This window comes from Erythrolamprus reginae, unplaced genomic scaffold, assembly GCF_031021105.1.
Source record: "Erythrolamprus reginae isolate rEryReg1 unplaced genomic scaffold, rEryReg1.hap1 H_30, whole genome shotgun sequence".
Classification (NCBI taxonomy): Eukaryota; Metazoa; Chordata; class Lepidosauria; order Squamata; family Dipsadidae; genus Erythrolamprus; species Erythrolamprus reginae.
This window is the reverse complement of record NW_027248485.1, coordinates 322,410-339,054: the sequence shown is the minus strand read 5'-3', so window position 1 is coordinate 339,054 and position 16,645 is coordinate 322,410. Positions and strand designations below refer to the sequence as shown.

The 16,645-nt window shown below is 43.6% G+C and overlaps 1 protein-coding gene and 1 long non-coding RNA gene across 2 annotated transcripts in view; both read right to left on the bottom strand.

Annotated features, from left to right (window-relative positions):
- LOC139155587 (fumarylacetoacetase-like) overlaps positions 1–5,809 on the bottom strand; it is a 28,073-nt gene extending 22,264 nt beyond the window's left edge. Inside the window, exons 1-6 of the mRNA XM_070730780.1 lie at positions 5,640–5,809; positions 5,299–5,409; positions 3,604–3,725; positions 3,129–3,178; positions 1,438–1,528; positions 501–598 (exon numbers count right to left, since the gene is read on the bottom strand). Coding sequence (XP_070586881.1) covers positions 501–598; positions 1,438–1,528; positions 3,129–3,178; positions 3,604–3,725; positions 5,299–5,409; positions 5,640–5,714 — 547 coding nt within the window. The 5' untranslated portion in view covers positions 5,715–5,809. The remainder of the gene's footprint in view (positions 1–500; positions 599–1,437; positions 1,529–3,128; positions 3,179–3,603; positions 3,726–5,298; positions 5,410–5,639) is intronic.
- A 1,113-nt stretch (positions 5,810–6,922) lies between these two features.
- LOC139155578 (uncharacterized) lies at positions 6,923–15,792 on the bottom strand. Its single transcript, XR_011557093.1, has 3 exons — positions 15,753–15,792; positions 8,432–8,502; positions 6,923–7,013 (listed from the first exon to the last, which is right to left on the bottom strand). It is a non-coding gene; the product is annotated as an uncharacterized lncRNA (long non-coding RNA).
- Between the last annotated feature and the right edge of the window lie 853 nt (positions 15,793–16,645).

Here is a 16,645-nt window from a genome sequence, read left to right as displayed (position 1 = left end):
TTATCATATTTATCAGAGTATAAGGTGCACCTTTCCCCCTGCTAAAAGATGGTGAAAATCTGTGTGATTCATGCACTGAATGTAGCCCTGCCCAGCCTCTCAAGTGGAACTTTGGAAGGCTGAAAAAACAGCCCCTGAAATGGAGATTTGAAAGGCTGAAAAAGCAACCTCTCAAGTGGAACTTTGAAAGGCTGAAAGCAACCTCTCAAATGGAGCTTTGAAATGCTCAAAACAACTTCTCAAACGGAGCTTTGCAAGGCTCAAAACAACCTCTCAAATGGAGCTTTGCAAGGCTGAAAAAACAGCCTTTGAAAAGGAGCTTTGCAAGGTTAATATACGGTACCTGTTCCGAGCTGTTTGCTAAGGATGCTAGCCAGATGGATGCTGGTAGGCAGAATATATTTTTTTCTTATTTTCCTCCCCAAAAAGTAAACTCCGAAAAATAGTCCGAAAAATATGGTAAGTACCCAAATTTGCAAGTAGAGATCTAAAAGACTCACTGTCATTAGGACAGATTTGGCCCACCGGTCTTCTGATTGGTGTCCCAGATATGACAACAGAAGAAGCACGTCCATGGTACCCAACAGGTAGGTGCAACCTTGGAAAACATGAATCATGTGTTAAAAGCACATCTTGCTTCTAATCTCTGGAGGGATATAAGTCAGTGATGGCAAAACTTTTTTGGTTCACGTGCCAAAACGTATGTGTGTGCTAGAATGTGTGCAGGTGCCCACACCCCTTCCCTTCCCACATGTATATGCACTCTCCCTTACACTGCCCCCCCATTTGCTCACATGCTTTTCTGAAGCCTGGTAGGCAGTGGTGGGTTCATATTGGTGTGGTCCAGAGTGCCGCACCGATATGAACCCACTGATGATGAAATTTTTGGTGATTAAGGTGGGCATTCAGATGAGGGCAGGCAGGAAGGCTTCTTCCGACATGAAGACGCCAGGAAAAAATCACCAAAAATTGCATCGTCAGTGGGTTTATACTGGTGAATCACTCCAGATGCATAAAGAAGGCAACATGGAAACTAACAACCCAGACCGATAGATAACTCTTGGGTCCTGCGACAGATAACTAGACCAAGCTGCACAATTTTGTGGACCACAAAACCCTAAAATTTGGTTCCCAAATTTTATTTATTGCTTCATTCCTAGATTTATTTTTATGGTCCACAAATTGGACAGCAAATTGCCCACCCAACTGACATTTTCAGAACGTTAATTCGGTCTCCATTCAATTAAGTCTGAATAACAATTGCATGAAGCTTCTTCCAAGGTTTGTTCTGGCCCCAACCAAAGGTCAACCCCCTCAAAAATGCAGCATTTACTCTAGAATGCAGACAATAAATTACTGCAGATATTCGCCCAAATCAATCCGATAAATCAGGTCCCCCGTATCTTCTTGTTCAGAGAAAGAAAGAAAGTTACTGACCAGTTGGGCATCAGCGCATTCGCCTTTCCTCTAAACATCATCCCAACGTTTGTAGCATGTTGTCGAGAGGAATAGAAATCTGTGTAATCTCCTAGAAGGAGAATGAATGAATGAATGAATGAATGGATGGATGAATGAAGATAGATAGATGGATAGATAGATAGATAGATAGATAGATAGATAGATAGATAGATAGATAGATAAAACCAGCTGCTCCCCAAGGTCTATACTGCCCCCACCCTGCTGGCCTTCCTGAAGGCTGTGAAGACCTGGCTTTGCCAGCAGGCATGGGCCATTGAGCAACTTGATACCAGCTTGATCTGGCCATTAAATGAGATGAATGGGTTTTAATGGGTTTTAGACTGCTTTTTATACTGTCTTTCCAATGTTGTATGTCACCCAGAGTCCAGAAGGAGTTGGGCAGCCTATAAGTGTAACTAATAAATAAATAAATATACATGGGAAAGAAAGGTAGGCAGACAGGCAGATAGATACATGAGGTCGTTAGATAAAACAGACAGACCAACATATAGTATACATACATACCAATCCTGCAAAAGGTTGCGGAAAATAAGAAAGCTAAGCTCCTATGGGACTTCCAGATACAGATAGACAGCAGGCAGGTATTGGCTAATCAATCAATCAATCAATCAATGTCTTAAAATGAATTTGGATTTTTACGCATGTGAGATTATGCTTCTGGCCCATGTGCAGAAGCAAAATTTCATGGGGTGTGTCCGCAGGCACATCGGGGATGTGGAGCATGTGCCATTTTCCCTACCGTAACACCACCACCACCACCACCACCCCTCCCTCCTGGAACCCATTATTGATTGTAAGTTGAGGATAACCTTGTGTTTGCTTTTAAAGGAACTTTTGATAAACGCAATTCTTCTACTGCCCTCTGGTGTTCTTCAATGGAACCTCTTGCTTATTCTTATATTTGTGTTTATGTTTGCATCCATGTCCGTGCATCTCCCTCCCTGCCCACCCCAATTCTCTTCTTTTTGATTGACATTACCGGCTGTAAAAGTTATGCAGGAAAGTGCACCATTTTTGCCACCTTTAAAATTTGGTCTTATCAAGTCAGATCTGAGAAGCAGGTCAGAGCAACAGAGTTGGAAGGGACTTTGTAGGTCATTTAGTCCAGTGAATGCTGTCTGGGGAATTCTGGGAGTTGAAGTCCAGATATCTTCAAGTTGCCAAGGTTGGGAAACACTGATCTAGTCCAACACCCACCCTCAGGCAGGAGTCCCTACACCATTTCCGAGAAATGGAAGTCCAATTTCCTCTTGAAGGGTCTCCACAACTGGACACAACACACTCCAATAAATTTTCCCTGCGAGCCAAACGCTAACCCCACAGGAATAAGGTCACGTTCAAGTCTCCTTTTATACAGAGGAAAGTATACTGCTCAAAAAAATAAAGAGAACACTCAAATAACACATCCTAGATCTGAATGAATGAAATATTCTCATTTGCACAACTATTCCATTTGCACAACTGCATGTGGAATTGACTGTCAATCAGTGTTGCTTCCTAAGTGGACAGTTTGATTTTACAGAAGTTTGATTTGCTTAGAGTTATATTCTGTCATTTAAGTGTTCCCTTTATTTTTTTGAGCAGTGTAGTTTATCCTTTCTTTTATAAAAGAGTTTGAATGGCAGAGAGGCTCCACAGTCAGAACCTACCAATTTCAGCTGGAAGATGCATTACTGCAGACGCTTGAGATATAAAAGCTCTGGGGAAGAAAGGAAAGGAAGCATGATAAACATTTGATTCCCAAGAAACAACACTTCTGAAGTGGCCTTCACTAAGGGGTTGCGCAGTGGTTAGAGTGCAGCACTGCAGGCTACTTTAGCTAACTGCTAGTTGTAATTCAGCAGTTCAAATCTCACCACGGGCTCAAGCTTGACTCAGCCTACTCCAAGGTGAATAAAATGAGGACCCAGATTGTTGGGGGCAATGTGCTGATTACAGAGGGCTGTAAAAGCACTATGAAGTGGTATATAAGTCTAAATGCTATTGCTAAGGGCACATTCCAACTAGCTAACAAGCTAATTCTTTGATTCTGACATTTTGGAAACCATTAGCACGGCACTCCCACTAAATCGCACATCACTCATACATGCACCAAATATACCCTCTAGGTCTGTATCCAAGTACCTTTTGCATAACTCTGCGTTATCTCTGAGTGTTGGCTCTTTGTCAGAGAGAATCTTTTGCAGCCATGATCTGGCCTCAGTCCAAGCTTCCCAGCCCAATGCCATGAAAGCATTGAGAGTTGACTGCAACAAAAGTAAAAGGAGAGAAATGTTTTTCCTGGGCTCTGATATAGGATACTAGTAGATGGATACCCATGCTTTGCTAAATAACTATGTGATGATCGGGCTTGATAAATTGACAGTTAAAGCTTGAAAATCTATGTAGAATGTTTAACAGCATCAGAGCATGTTAATATAAGGTAACTGGCAGTTGGAACAGAGTTCTTTTCAGATGGAGAGGGGAGTAGATATCTAACTGGTTTAGGAAGACTCTGAAAACTCACCTCTGCCAGCAGGCTTGGGGCTGCTGAGTGTTACGCCTAGCTCCGGCGAACAACTAGAATGTATATGAGATGAATCTGGATGATTGTTTTTAATGAACTGTGGTTTTAGAATATAATTTTAAGTTTAGATTTCTTATTCGTTGTGTTTTTGTATTTATTCTATTTATTTATTCTACGCGGAGAAGGGCGACATGGAAATCTAATAAAGAAATCTAATAAACAAACAAATAACCATTGTGTTTCAACTACTATGATTTTCAGAAGAAGCAACATCATCTTTCGGCTGTGGCGAGGAGGGCGTTTGCCCAGGTTCGTATGGTACAACAGTTGCAGCCCTCTTTGGATAGGGAGTCTCTGCTCATGGACACTCATGCCCTTATCACCTTGGGGTTCGACTACTGCAATGCTCTCTACATGGGGCTGCCTTTGAGTAGTGTCCAGAAACTGCAAGTTGTGCAGAATGCAGCTGCACGAGCAGTCATGGGCTTGCCCAGACACTCCGTGGTCTGCATTGGCTGCCAATTGGTTTCCGGACTCAATTAATCCCCTCCCCTTCTGACTAGTAACATTTGAGGGTGGTGTGATTGTGTAGCATTGATTGTTTTTGGTAATAATGGGTTTTAACTTGTCCTTTTTAATATTAGATTTGTATTATATTGTATTGTTATTGTTGTGGTGAGCCGTTCCAAGTCTTCGGAGAGGGGTGGCATACAAATCTAATATATTATTATTATTATTATTATTATTATTATTATTATTATTATTATTATTATTATTTCAAAGTGTTGGTTATTACCTATAAAGCCCTACATGGCATTGGGCCAAAATAATTGCGGGACTGCATTCTGCCGCACGAATCCCAGCGACCGATCGGGTCCTACAGAGTCGGCCTTCTCCAGGTCCTGTCAACTAGACAATGTCGCTTGGTGGGTCCTAGGGGAAGAGCCTTCTCTGTGGGGGCCCCGGCCTTCTGGAATCAGCTCCCCCCCGGAGATTTGCACTGCCCCCACCCTCCTCGCCTTCCGTAAGAGTCTTAAGACTCATCTATGCCACCAGGCTAGGGACGATTAGATACTTGCCCTCTGGCCAATGAATGATTTGAGAGAAAGTGGATTGAATGAAACAACTGGTTTGGGGGGGTTTTTTAAAAATTTTTTAAAGTAAATAATTGGATTAAGATATGTTATATTGTTTTATTGTATGTTGTGAGCCGTCCCGAGTCCTTGGAGAGGGGTAGCATAAAAGTCCTTAAAAATCTAAGAAACCCACCAATGGTTAAATTTGACTGAAGATGATGAAAAAAACCCCAATACCTGCTCAAAGACATGCCGTTGCTTAGATAGGACAGGTCCATTAAAGAGATCTTTAACCGCGTTGAGGTCCAGCACCTGATCCCCAATGGCTACACCTATTCTGTGCCTGGGCTGCGAGAGAGAGAGAAATATACAGGAGAAAGATTCTTTTCATAAGCATCTTCCCTTAAAATCAACAGCGGGGTTGCTGACTGTTCTCCGCTGATCGTTGGACTTAGCGGTGTTGCAATTTCCCAAGGCAGAGTACCCGAATTGGACTCCTAGGATCCATCGGAATCAACAGACACAGAAGGAAAACAAGAGAGATGAACTCAAAGTTTAAAGTAAATTTGTTCGCTTACCTCCTCTTCGGTGGAAAAGATTCCATAAGGGAGATTTTCAATTGGGAAAAGGGAATTCTCATCCACCTTAAACATGCTGCTTTGATCTATCAGGCACAAGGGAGAGAAAGAGAGATTTTCCAGATGTCCTTGCGTTGCCAAACCCCTGGTTGGCCCCTCCTTTTTCCCCCCAATACAAAACAGCCAATCAGTCTCCTTTCTTCTATCCCACCCTCCCTGAATTTTCAATCTACAAAACCAGGAAGTTAAACATACACAGATTTGCACATGACATCACAGCAGCTCCAGCTGCAAATTCCCTCCCTCCTTCACTCAAATTCTCCTCAGCAGATTCAACTCAGAGCTGCTGGATTAGTGAGTCAGGCAGCATAGGAATTAACACTCAAGGGGCCCCCATGCCTGCCTGCAAATTTTATCTGCATAAAATTCCCGGCCCATGTTATGAGTGGCTAATCCAATTGGATGAATGTGGATAATTGTTTTTTGGGCAAATGGGGACTTTTTGAGAATTTTTTATTAAAAAATTAATATTAGACTTCTTACACACTTTGTATTTTTTATTTATTTCTGTTGTAAGCCGCCCTGACTCTCGGGCGGCATAGAAATCTTAATAAATAAATCTGATAGATAAATAATTGTTTTCAGAAATACATTCCATTACCTATTCATTCTAGTACACAAATCGGGGGATTTGGGGGGGGAGGGAAGTTAAATAATGTCACATCAACACTCCGCAGTCTGCATTGGTTGCCGATCAGTTTCCGGTCACAATTCAAAGTGTTGGTTATGACCTATAAAGCCCTTCATGGCACTGGACCAGAATATCTCCGGGACCGCCTTCTGCCGCACGAAATCCAGCGACCAGTTAGGTCCCACAGAGTTGGCCTTCTCCGGGTCCCGTCAACTAAACAATGTCGTTTGGCGGGACCCAGGGGAAGAGCCTTCTATGTGGCGGCCCCGACCCTTTGGAACCAACTCCCCCCAGATATCAGAGTTGCCCCCACCCTCCTAGCCTTTCGTAAGCTCCTTTAAACCCACCTCTGTCGTCAGGAATGGGGGAATTGACATGTTCCTTCCCCCTAGGCTTATAAAATTTATGCATGATACGCTAGTGTATATGATTGGTTTTAATTGTGGTGTTTTTTAAAGTAATTTAAATATTGGATTTGTCTTACATTGTATTGCTATTGCTGTGAGCCGCCCCGAGTCTGCGGAGAGGGGCGGCATACAAATCTGATTAAACTTGAAACTTGAAACTTGAAGTTACTCACAATTACGGATGAGGAGGAGTTTCTCCTATTCCTCCACTTTCTCCTCCTGTTCTTCGTCTTTCTTCTCTCCCTTCACTTTCTTTTCCTGTTCCTCATCTTTCTCCTAAAAAAAAAAAAGAAGTGTAAGGAGGACACTCATAACATAAAATGTTGTTTGTGTGTGTTTTGAAATACGCCCGGTCGTCGGTGAACCGGTTGCAAAGGGAGTGTGAGGCTCCGCCTACTCACCCAGATGCCGCCATTTGGGTTCTTTTACCCTCTGCGCATGCCCAGAATGCTTTGCACATGTGCTTTGTACATGTGCAGAGGGTAAAAGAAACCTAAAGGGGCTGCAGCCAGGTGGGTGGGCGGAGCCTCACGCTCCCTTGGGGAGGGACTGGCTCTCCGATGACAGACAGGCACCCGTGACCCAGGAGCATTTCACTGCTGGTTTGTGTGTTTGTGTTTGTCTCTCTGTGTGTAACAACAGCGCACACAGGAAGAATACAGTGGTACCTCTACTTAAGAACTTAATTCGTTCCATGACCAGGTTCTTAAGTAGAAATGTTTGTAAGTAGAAGCAATTTTTCCCATAGGAATCAATGTAAAAGCAAATAATGTGTGCAAACCCGTTAGGAAAGAAATAAAAGCTCGGAATTTGGGTGGGAGAAGGAGGAAGAAGAAGAGGTGGAGGACAGTTGCTGCCCAGAGCGAAGGGACCATTTCTTTTCTTTGGGGGCTGGCAGAGATTTATTCCCTCTCCAAGCGCCCAGAGAAAGGAAAATGCTTTGTTCGCTCTAGACTGCCAAAGCCTCCTTAAACACCACCGAAAGGCTCCTATGGCAGCCCAGATGGTATTTAAGGCCCTGCGCTCAAATACACCAAATTACTTGGCAACCCATTTATCTTGGTATACATCATCAAGGGAGGTATGTTTGGCAGGGAAGATTCAATTTAATTTAATTCAATTCAATTCAATTTATTAGATTTGTATGTCACCACTCTCCGTAGACTCGGGGCGGCTCACAACAATAATAACACAATATATGACAAATCTAATAATTAAAAGTCATTAAAAAACCCTTATTTAAAAAAACATACACTCAAACATACCATTCATAAACTGTATAGGCCTGGGCGAGAAGTCTCTGTTCCCCCATGCCTGGCGGCAGAGGTGGGTTTTAAGAAGTTTACGAAAGACAAGGAGGGTGGTGGCAGTTCTAATCTCCGGGGGGAGCTGGTTCCAGAGGGTCGGGGCCACCACAGAGAAGGCTCTTCCCCTGGGTCCTGCCAGATGACATTGTTTAGTCGACGGGGCCTGGAGAAAGCCAACTCTGTGGGACCTAACCGGTTGCTGGGATTCATGCGGCAGAAGGCAGTCTCGGTTGACTGTTCCACAGACAAGTACAGCAACATCAAAATTGCAGGTCTTTCAAGATCTGTCCCCATGTCTCTCGATCAGTCTTCTCTTAGAGCTTCAGGTAGAGGAGAATTTTCTCCACTTCCACAAGACACTCTAGTGGGTTTCCTTTTCCCTCTTACCTTGACAGGTCTGTTTTTTGCTTTATATGGACTAGAATATACACCGTCGCTTATCCAACAGGGACTGGAATCTTAAGGGTGGAGAGGGAAGAAAAAAAAAGATTGAATTGAATTAGATACTTTATTTGGCCAAGTAATATTAGTCAATGCAAGGTATTTGTCCCCGGTGTAGATGCTTCTTTTAATTAGAAATTTATTATTATTATTATTATTATTATTATTATTATTATTATTATTATCATTATCATCATCATCATCATCATCATTATCATTATTAATTAGATTTGTATGCCGCCATTCTCAAGATATTTAAAAACATTGGACGTTTGTGTAGTAAATCTGTTTTCCATTTCTTATTGTGCTCACAATCCATAACATAGCTATTTTTAATGTATTGTTAATAACAGATCTTATACATCGGTCTTACTTCCGTATCTATTTTTCCTCATCACCAAGAAATATGTTTTATTTTCCTCTTTTTAAAATATATATATTTATATCATATATCATATATATATCATATCATATATCATACATATATATATATCAAATCCCAGTAAGGGTATTGCTAGCTGATGAGGTCAGAACAAAGCCGAAATAGTGCTATCCTAGTCTCCCTTAATTTTAAAATTCAGTGAAAACATGTGATACATTTTCCTTTTTTCCAACCAATAACAGAACTTGCCCCAACAGTCATAGTATTCTGGATCTTAATTTAATTCCAATGCTAATTTACCCATCTCCACTCACATTAATATTTTCTCTATTACATCTTCCTCAGTTGGTACGTTTTCATTTTTCCAATATTGAGCAAATATCATTCTTGCTGCAGTTGTTATGTGCAAGATCAAATATATCTGACTTTTTTCAAATTTTTCACGCATTATTCCCAGTAAAAAGAGCTCTGGGGTTTTTTTCCCTATTTTTCTTTATAAGATTTCTGATAACCAATTTTTCATTTTTTCCCCCAGTAGCTCTTTGCCCTTTTACAATGCCACCATAAATGGTAATAAGAATCAAATTTTATTTTACACTTCCAACATCTGAGCGTAAATTTTTATCTATTTTGGCTAGTTGAACAGGTGTTACATGCCTTCTATAAAATATTGTATATCAAATTTCTTTATAGGTTGTGGCTGGCGTCAATTATTTGTTTATGTCCCATAACAGTCACATAGTTTTTCTTAAGTATAAATCCAGGCAAGTCCAGTTCCTCCCACCATAGAGTCTTCTAGCGGGACAGCCTTTTTCCCCTGCCGACCGGAAGTCCGGTTCCCCCCACCATAGAGTTTCCTCCTAGTGCAGCATCCTATTTCCTCCACCTGGCTTAACCAAAAGCCCTATCAATTGTGGAGCCGACTGGCGACAGGGAGCCGCAGCAGAGGGGTGAAAGAGCCACATGCAGCTCCAGAGCGGGTTGCCAACCCTTGTCCTAGCTATTAGACTCTCTCTTCAACTGCATTCAAAAGCTTAGCACCAATTAGTCAGCAAGCATCTCAAGTTCCATTTCAATGTAAGATTGCAGTGTTCTTCCAGGCCCTCAAGGGGGCAGTCCTGTCGAGCGGAAAGCAAACTGCTCTAGATTCTTCCTTCAATTGTGGGTTTGGGCAATAGGAAAACCTGTGATAGGTTGACTTTTAACCCTTCCTTTCGCCTTAGTCAATACTATTCAACTGGCAAATTCAGATTTGCAAAACATGAATTTATCTGCGATTCGCTTGGAGTTCTCTAAACCTGAAGTGGCCCATGTTGAATCCCTATGTAAATGCCTGTATCTAACGGAAAATAGTTAAAAATAGAGGTCGCGCCTGATTGGCTAAGGCGTGACAGTTCGGTTTTGGCGGGAGCCTAAAATGTATATAAGGAGCGCTTTTTCCCTGTAAACCTTAGACGCGTTCCAGCTGAAGTCACTTTCTAAAAGACCTGAAAATAAAGGAACCATCTGTGCTACTCGCTGCCTCAAGACTCTTCACCTGGCGACGACGTACGTACGAACCTTCGCTTCCTGCCATGGACAATCTGCCTGTCGGAAGAGCTCCGGAATTCTTCGACCCGGAACAGTCCGCCTGGGACGCCTACATCTCGAAATTAGAGATCTTCCTCGAGGCTGCCGGCATGAGGGACGCCGACAACGATCGGAAGAGAGCGATCTTCCTGAACTACTGCGGCTCGGAGATGTATGATCTCGCCCAGACCCTGACAGATCCGCTACCAGCCAACTCTGTCGCCTGGGACGCCCTAAAGACCAAACTAGCCACCCACTTCAAGCCCACAAAGCCTGCCATCGTTTTCCGGCATCAGTTCTCGAGAATGGGCCAACTCGACGCAGAAACCATCAACCAGTATGCAACGCGTCTTCGAACGGTTCTGTCAAAATGTAAATTTGACAACCCAGAAGCTCGCCTAATAGATGCCCTCATTTCCGGCATGAAAAATGCTACCGTCAGAAACAAGCTCCTCACCGAGGATGAGCCTTCCCTGCAAGCTGTCATCAAATTGGCACAGACTGCTGAAGTCGCCGAAGCTGCTGCCAAAGAGCTTAAAAAGAATGACAAGCAGGAAGTCGTCGCTCAAATCGACTCTCAAACTTCCCGCACCGAGTCCCCAGACGACCTCTGTCAACCGGTCTCCTCCGATGACAGCTGTTTCCTGCTCCAGCAAGACCACTCCAGACCACTGAGGCAACCTCGCCCCATCGTTCCTTGCTCCGGCTGCCGAGGAAACCACACACGCCAACGCTGCCCCTTCCGGGACGCCATCTGCCGCCGCTGCAACCGCAGGGGCCACATCGCCGAAGCCTGCAGAGCCCCCATGCCGGAGGAATCGTTCTCCACACAACGTCCTCCCCGGTTCCAGAACCAGCCAGCACAACCACGCGACAACAGGGGTTTTCGGTATTTCGGCCGAAGGAACAACCCCAACTTCAACCGCGACTACGCAAGAGGTAACGGGGATCTTTCCATCAATAGCACGGTAACGGCTAACAGAGGCAAGATTGTTGTATCTTTCCTACTTAACTCTAAGCCGTGCCAGATGGAACTGGACACTGGTTCAAAGTATACCATCATGCCTTGGGGGAAGGTCAAAATGTATATGCCTCATCTCACTGAGGCTAATCTCAAGCCTACTGACTTAATTATTAGAGATTTTCAAGGAGGTTTAATTCCGGTATTGGGGAAACTGTATGTACCAATTTTGTTTAAAATTTTTAAATGTAACCTTCCTTTAATTGTGGTCTCAGGAGCTAGGCATTCCCTTTTGGGTCTAGACTGGATGGCTCCCCTGGGTATAGAAATCTCTGGTATTTGCCATGTAAGCACCAAGTGTAACCCAAACTTCTTAAATGAGTTTCCGGAGGTCTTTAGCTCCACTTTGGGGTCCTACAAGGGGCCACCACTCTCCTTCTCTCTCGACCCTAAAGTTCCCCCTGTACGTCTCAAACCAAGGAGGGTTCCCCTGCCACTTCTTCCTAAATTAGATGCCCAGCTGGACAAGCTCATAAGTCAGGGCATTCTGGTCCCAGTAGACCAAGACCCTTGGGAAACACCTATAGTTACTCCTCTGAAGCCTGATGACTCACTGCGAGTCTGCGCCGACTACAAATCGACGCTCAATAAGGCATTACAGCACCATCCATACCCTATACCAGTGGTACAACAGCTCCTTCACTCCCTGGGGGAAGGGAAAGTATTCGCAAAGATTGATTTGGCACAAGCTTGTCAACAGCTCCCTGTCGATGAGCCAACTGCCCTCGCGCAGACAATTGTCACCCATAGAGGGGCATTTAAATGCACCCGATTACAGTTTGGGGTTAGCGTAGCCCCTGGTATTTTTCAAAGTCTTATGGAAGATTATTAGCAGGAATTAAGGGCACCATTCCCTACTTTGATGACATCTTAGTTTCAGGGGAGAATCAAACCCAGTTAAACCAGAGGATAAGGAAGTATTGACTAGGCTGCAAGATAAGGGTCTCAGAATTACACCAGACAAGTGTGTTTGGGGAACCAGCAGTGTGGAATTTTTAGGGTATAGGATTGATGGAGATGGCATCCATCCAACCCCTGAGAAAGTAAAGGCCATCAGGGAAGCCCCAGAGCCACAGAGTAAGACAGAATTGCAGGCATTCTTAGGCCTTCTAAATTTCTATTCTGTTTTTTTAAAGCAGAAAGCAACAGCAGCAGAACCTCTACACCGGGTGCTACAGAAAGGAGTTCCTTGGACATGGGGGAAAACTGAGCGTGAAGCTTTCTCACAAATAAAGAATTTATTAACTTCTAAAAGTGTAGTCGTACAGTATAGCACTTTGCTACCCGTACGTCTTACGTGCGATGCGTCCCCTTATGGGATCGGGGGTGTCTTGGCCCATGTCTTGCCTAATGACACAGAAGCCCCAATGGCATTCTTTTCAAGAACTTTGTCCAGCACAGAAAGGAACTACAGTCAGTTAGATAAAGAGGCCTTAGCATTAGTGGCCGGGGTTAAAAAGTTCCTCAACTATCTTTTTGGCAGGAAGTTTGAACTGATAACCGACCACAAACCATTGCTTGGCCTTCTGGCCCCCAACAAACCCACTCCTCCTTTTATGTCACCACGGTTAATTAGATGGGCTATATTCATAGCAGGTTACAATTATGATCTGAAGCATAGAGAAAGATCTGCGATAAATCATGCAGATGGCTTGAGCAGGTGCCCCATGGCAGAAGCAGTAGAGGACCCAGCCCCTTCTGCGGATGTATTGATTATAGAATTGGAAGACAACCCACTAACTATAGCCAAAGAGGTAGCTGAACATACCCAGCAAGACCCTGTATTAGTAAAAGTAATAAATTGTGTATTAAGGGGGTGGCATAATGCATCTTTGGGGGAAGACCTGTCAGATTTTAAAAATAAGAGACTTGAACTGTCATATGTCAAGGGATGTCTATTGTGGGGAGACCGGGTAGTAATTCCTGTAAGTCTAAGAACCAAGGTTTTGACTATGTTACATGTGGGGCATCCAGGCATCGTAAGGATGAAAGGTTTAGCTAGGGGGCACTTCTGGTGGCCTGGTCTAGATGCAGAAATTGAAAAGTGGGTGGCCAAGTGTGACCCATGTCAGGAGTCAAGGCCAAAACCCCCCAAAACCACAGCAATGGATTGGGAGCAACCCAAGGGGCCATGGTACAGAGTGCATATCGATTTTGCAGGCCCAATTGGGTCACAATACTTCTTGATAGTGGTTGATGCATATTCCAAGTGGGTCAAAATAATTGTTATGAATAATATCACCACGAGTGCAACTATTAAAGCCCTGCGCCATCTCTTTGCCACCCATGGCTGTCCTGACATTTTAGTTTCTGATAATGGGTCCCAATTGACTGCCAGACAATTTGAGTTATTTCTAGACCAGTTGGGGGTCAGGCATGCCCTCATCTCGCCTTACTCGCCATGGGCTAATGGATTGGCAGAGAGGTACGTTCGTGTGGCAAAAGAAGCATTGCGTAGGTCTGGACCTGGAGAGGTACAAGAGCACCTAGACAAATTCCTTTTGGCCCAGCATATCACCCCTAACGCAACCACCCACAAAAGTCCTGCTGAAATCCTGATGGGGAGAAAACTTAGATCCCCACTTGATAGACTGCACCCCATGTATTGTACAAATAATTACATGTCTGTAAATCCTGAAAGACACATGTATTTGGGGCAATGTATTTTTGCTAAGAATTTTGATGGGGGTCTGAACTGGCTGAAAGGGACTGTTGTACAACAAACCGCGCCTAAAACTTATCTTATATGTTTAAACGATGGCCGAATATGGACTAGGCATATCGACCATTTGCGGAGGTGCCCAGAAAGAAACTCTGGGCAAAATTCTAATACGGACTCTTCCCCCTCGCTAGACGGCGACGCGCAACCAACTTTTATGGACTTAAACATGGACTCACCGCAACGGAGAACTTCAGCCAGCAAAGCCAGACCATCTTCGTCAGCAGAGGTCGGTGTTGTGCCAGCCGACTCGACCCTGGGGGCCGGGGCACAGCCTCGGCCCTGGACTACCAGTGGAGGTACCAATGAACCGACCTGCTCTTCTGCCGACGGCGACGACTCGACTGATCTGCGCAGGTCGGAAAGGACTGTACGCAGACCCAGCCGATTGGAGGACTTTTATCACATGGCTTTCTGACTAAATGTTTTTTTGACTAAGGAGGGAGGGGTGTTGAATCCCTATGTAAATGCCTGTATCTAAGGGAAAATAGTTAAAAATAGAGGTCGCGCCTCATTGGCTAAGGCGCTGACAGTTCGGTTTTGGCGGGAGCCTAAAATGTATATAAGGAGCGCTTTTTCCCTGTAAACCTTAGACGCGTTCCAGCTGAAGTCACTTTCCAAAAGAGCTGAAAATAAAGGAACCGTCTGTGTTACTCGCTGCCTCAAAACTCTTCAGCCCATATGGAGGGGAACTACTTCTTTGAGTCATTACCAATTATCCAGAAACACAACTCACACATATAGATACATATCACTACTTAAACAGAATATGTAGAGAGATTTTGTTTCAGAATTCAACTGATAAGATCTGTTAATAACTAGGAAAGGTCAGCATTCTTTAATAGAATTGTACAAGGAACTTCCTCCATCCTTTCTACGTACACTGATTTAGGGCAGAAATCAACCTGAGAAATTTACTACTGGCAGTAACAACAACAATAATAATAACATGTAGTGTATTTTACTAGAATGTGAATGGAATATGAAAACATTTTGGGCATATTTTTCCTTTTAGTTTAGTATTTTTTAAAATTATCACTATAATGTATTCTGAAAGAAACCAACCACTATCTGATTATACAAATATATCGAGCCTGGGTGCAATATGCTGGCTCTGTTATAAAAGTGCTATTGTTAACATGTTGTAAGCCACCCTTAGTTTAAGGAGGAGGGTGGCATAAAAATCGAATACATAAATAAATAAATGAATGAATAAATAAATAAATTTTATGCAGATAACATTTGCCGGCAGACATGGGGGGCCTTGAGTGTTGAGATCTAACTCCGGCCGATGTTATGAATGGCTAATGCATTTGGATGAATGTTTTTTTAGGCAAATGGGGATTATTTAAGAATTTTTAGAATTTTTTTTAAATATTAGACTTCTTACATGCTTTATATGTTGTACTTATTTCTGTTGCAAGCCGCACTGACTCTGTTGAGAAGGGCGGCATAGAAATCTTAATAAATAAATCTGATATATAAATAATTGTTTTCAGAAATGCATTCTATTACCTATTCCTTCCAGTGCACAAATCGGGGTGGAGGGGGTTTGGGGGGGAGGGAAGTTACTCACTATCAAAGACGAAGGTGACTTTCTTCTGCTCCTTTTTATCTTCCTGCTAAAAAAAAAAAAGAAGTGTAAGAAGGACACTCATAACATAAAATGTTATGTGTATGTGTTTGTATTTTGAAATTTTTTTGTTTGTTTGTTTGATTATTTATTGCCAAGGTTGAGAAACACTGCCCCAGACTGTTTTCCAACTCATGATCTAGAAACTCCCAAATTTTCTTCAGGAAGTCCAAGGTAATAATACTTGAGTCTTCCTCCTCCTCAACCAGGGGAAGCAGCAGGTCCAGCGTTTTGGCCTGTGATGCTTCTCCTATTTCCATGGGGGTTACAAAAATGATCAGTTACAGCAATAGCACTTAGACTAACTCTAACACTAACCTTTACCCTACCTGAACCTGAAGAAAGGAAGGAAGAAAGGAAGGACGGAAGGATGGAAGGAAGGAAGGAAGGACAAGAGAGGAAGGAAGGGGGGGAAGACAAGGGAGGGAGGGGGAAGGGAGAGAGGAAAGAAGGACAAGAGAGGAAGGGAAGGAAGGGAGGGAGGAAAGAAGGAAGGACAAGAGAGGGAAGGAAGGAAGAGAGGGAGGGAGGAGAAGGGAGGGAGGAAAGAAGGACAAGAGAAGAAGGGAAGGAAGGGAGGGAGGGAGGAAAGAAGGAAGGACAAGAGAGGGAACGAAGGACAAGAGAGAAAGGGATGGAAGGAAGGAAAGAAGGAAGGACAAGAGAGGAAGAGATGGAAGGAAGGGCACGAGAGGAAGGAATGAAGGAAAGAATGGGGAGGAAGGGGTGGGAGGGAGGGAAGGAAGGAAGGACAAGAGAGGATGGGAAGGAAGGAAGGAAAGAAGGAAGGACAAGAGAGGGAAAGAAGGAAGAGAGGGAGGGAGGAGAAGGGAGGG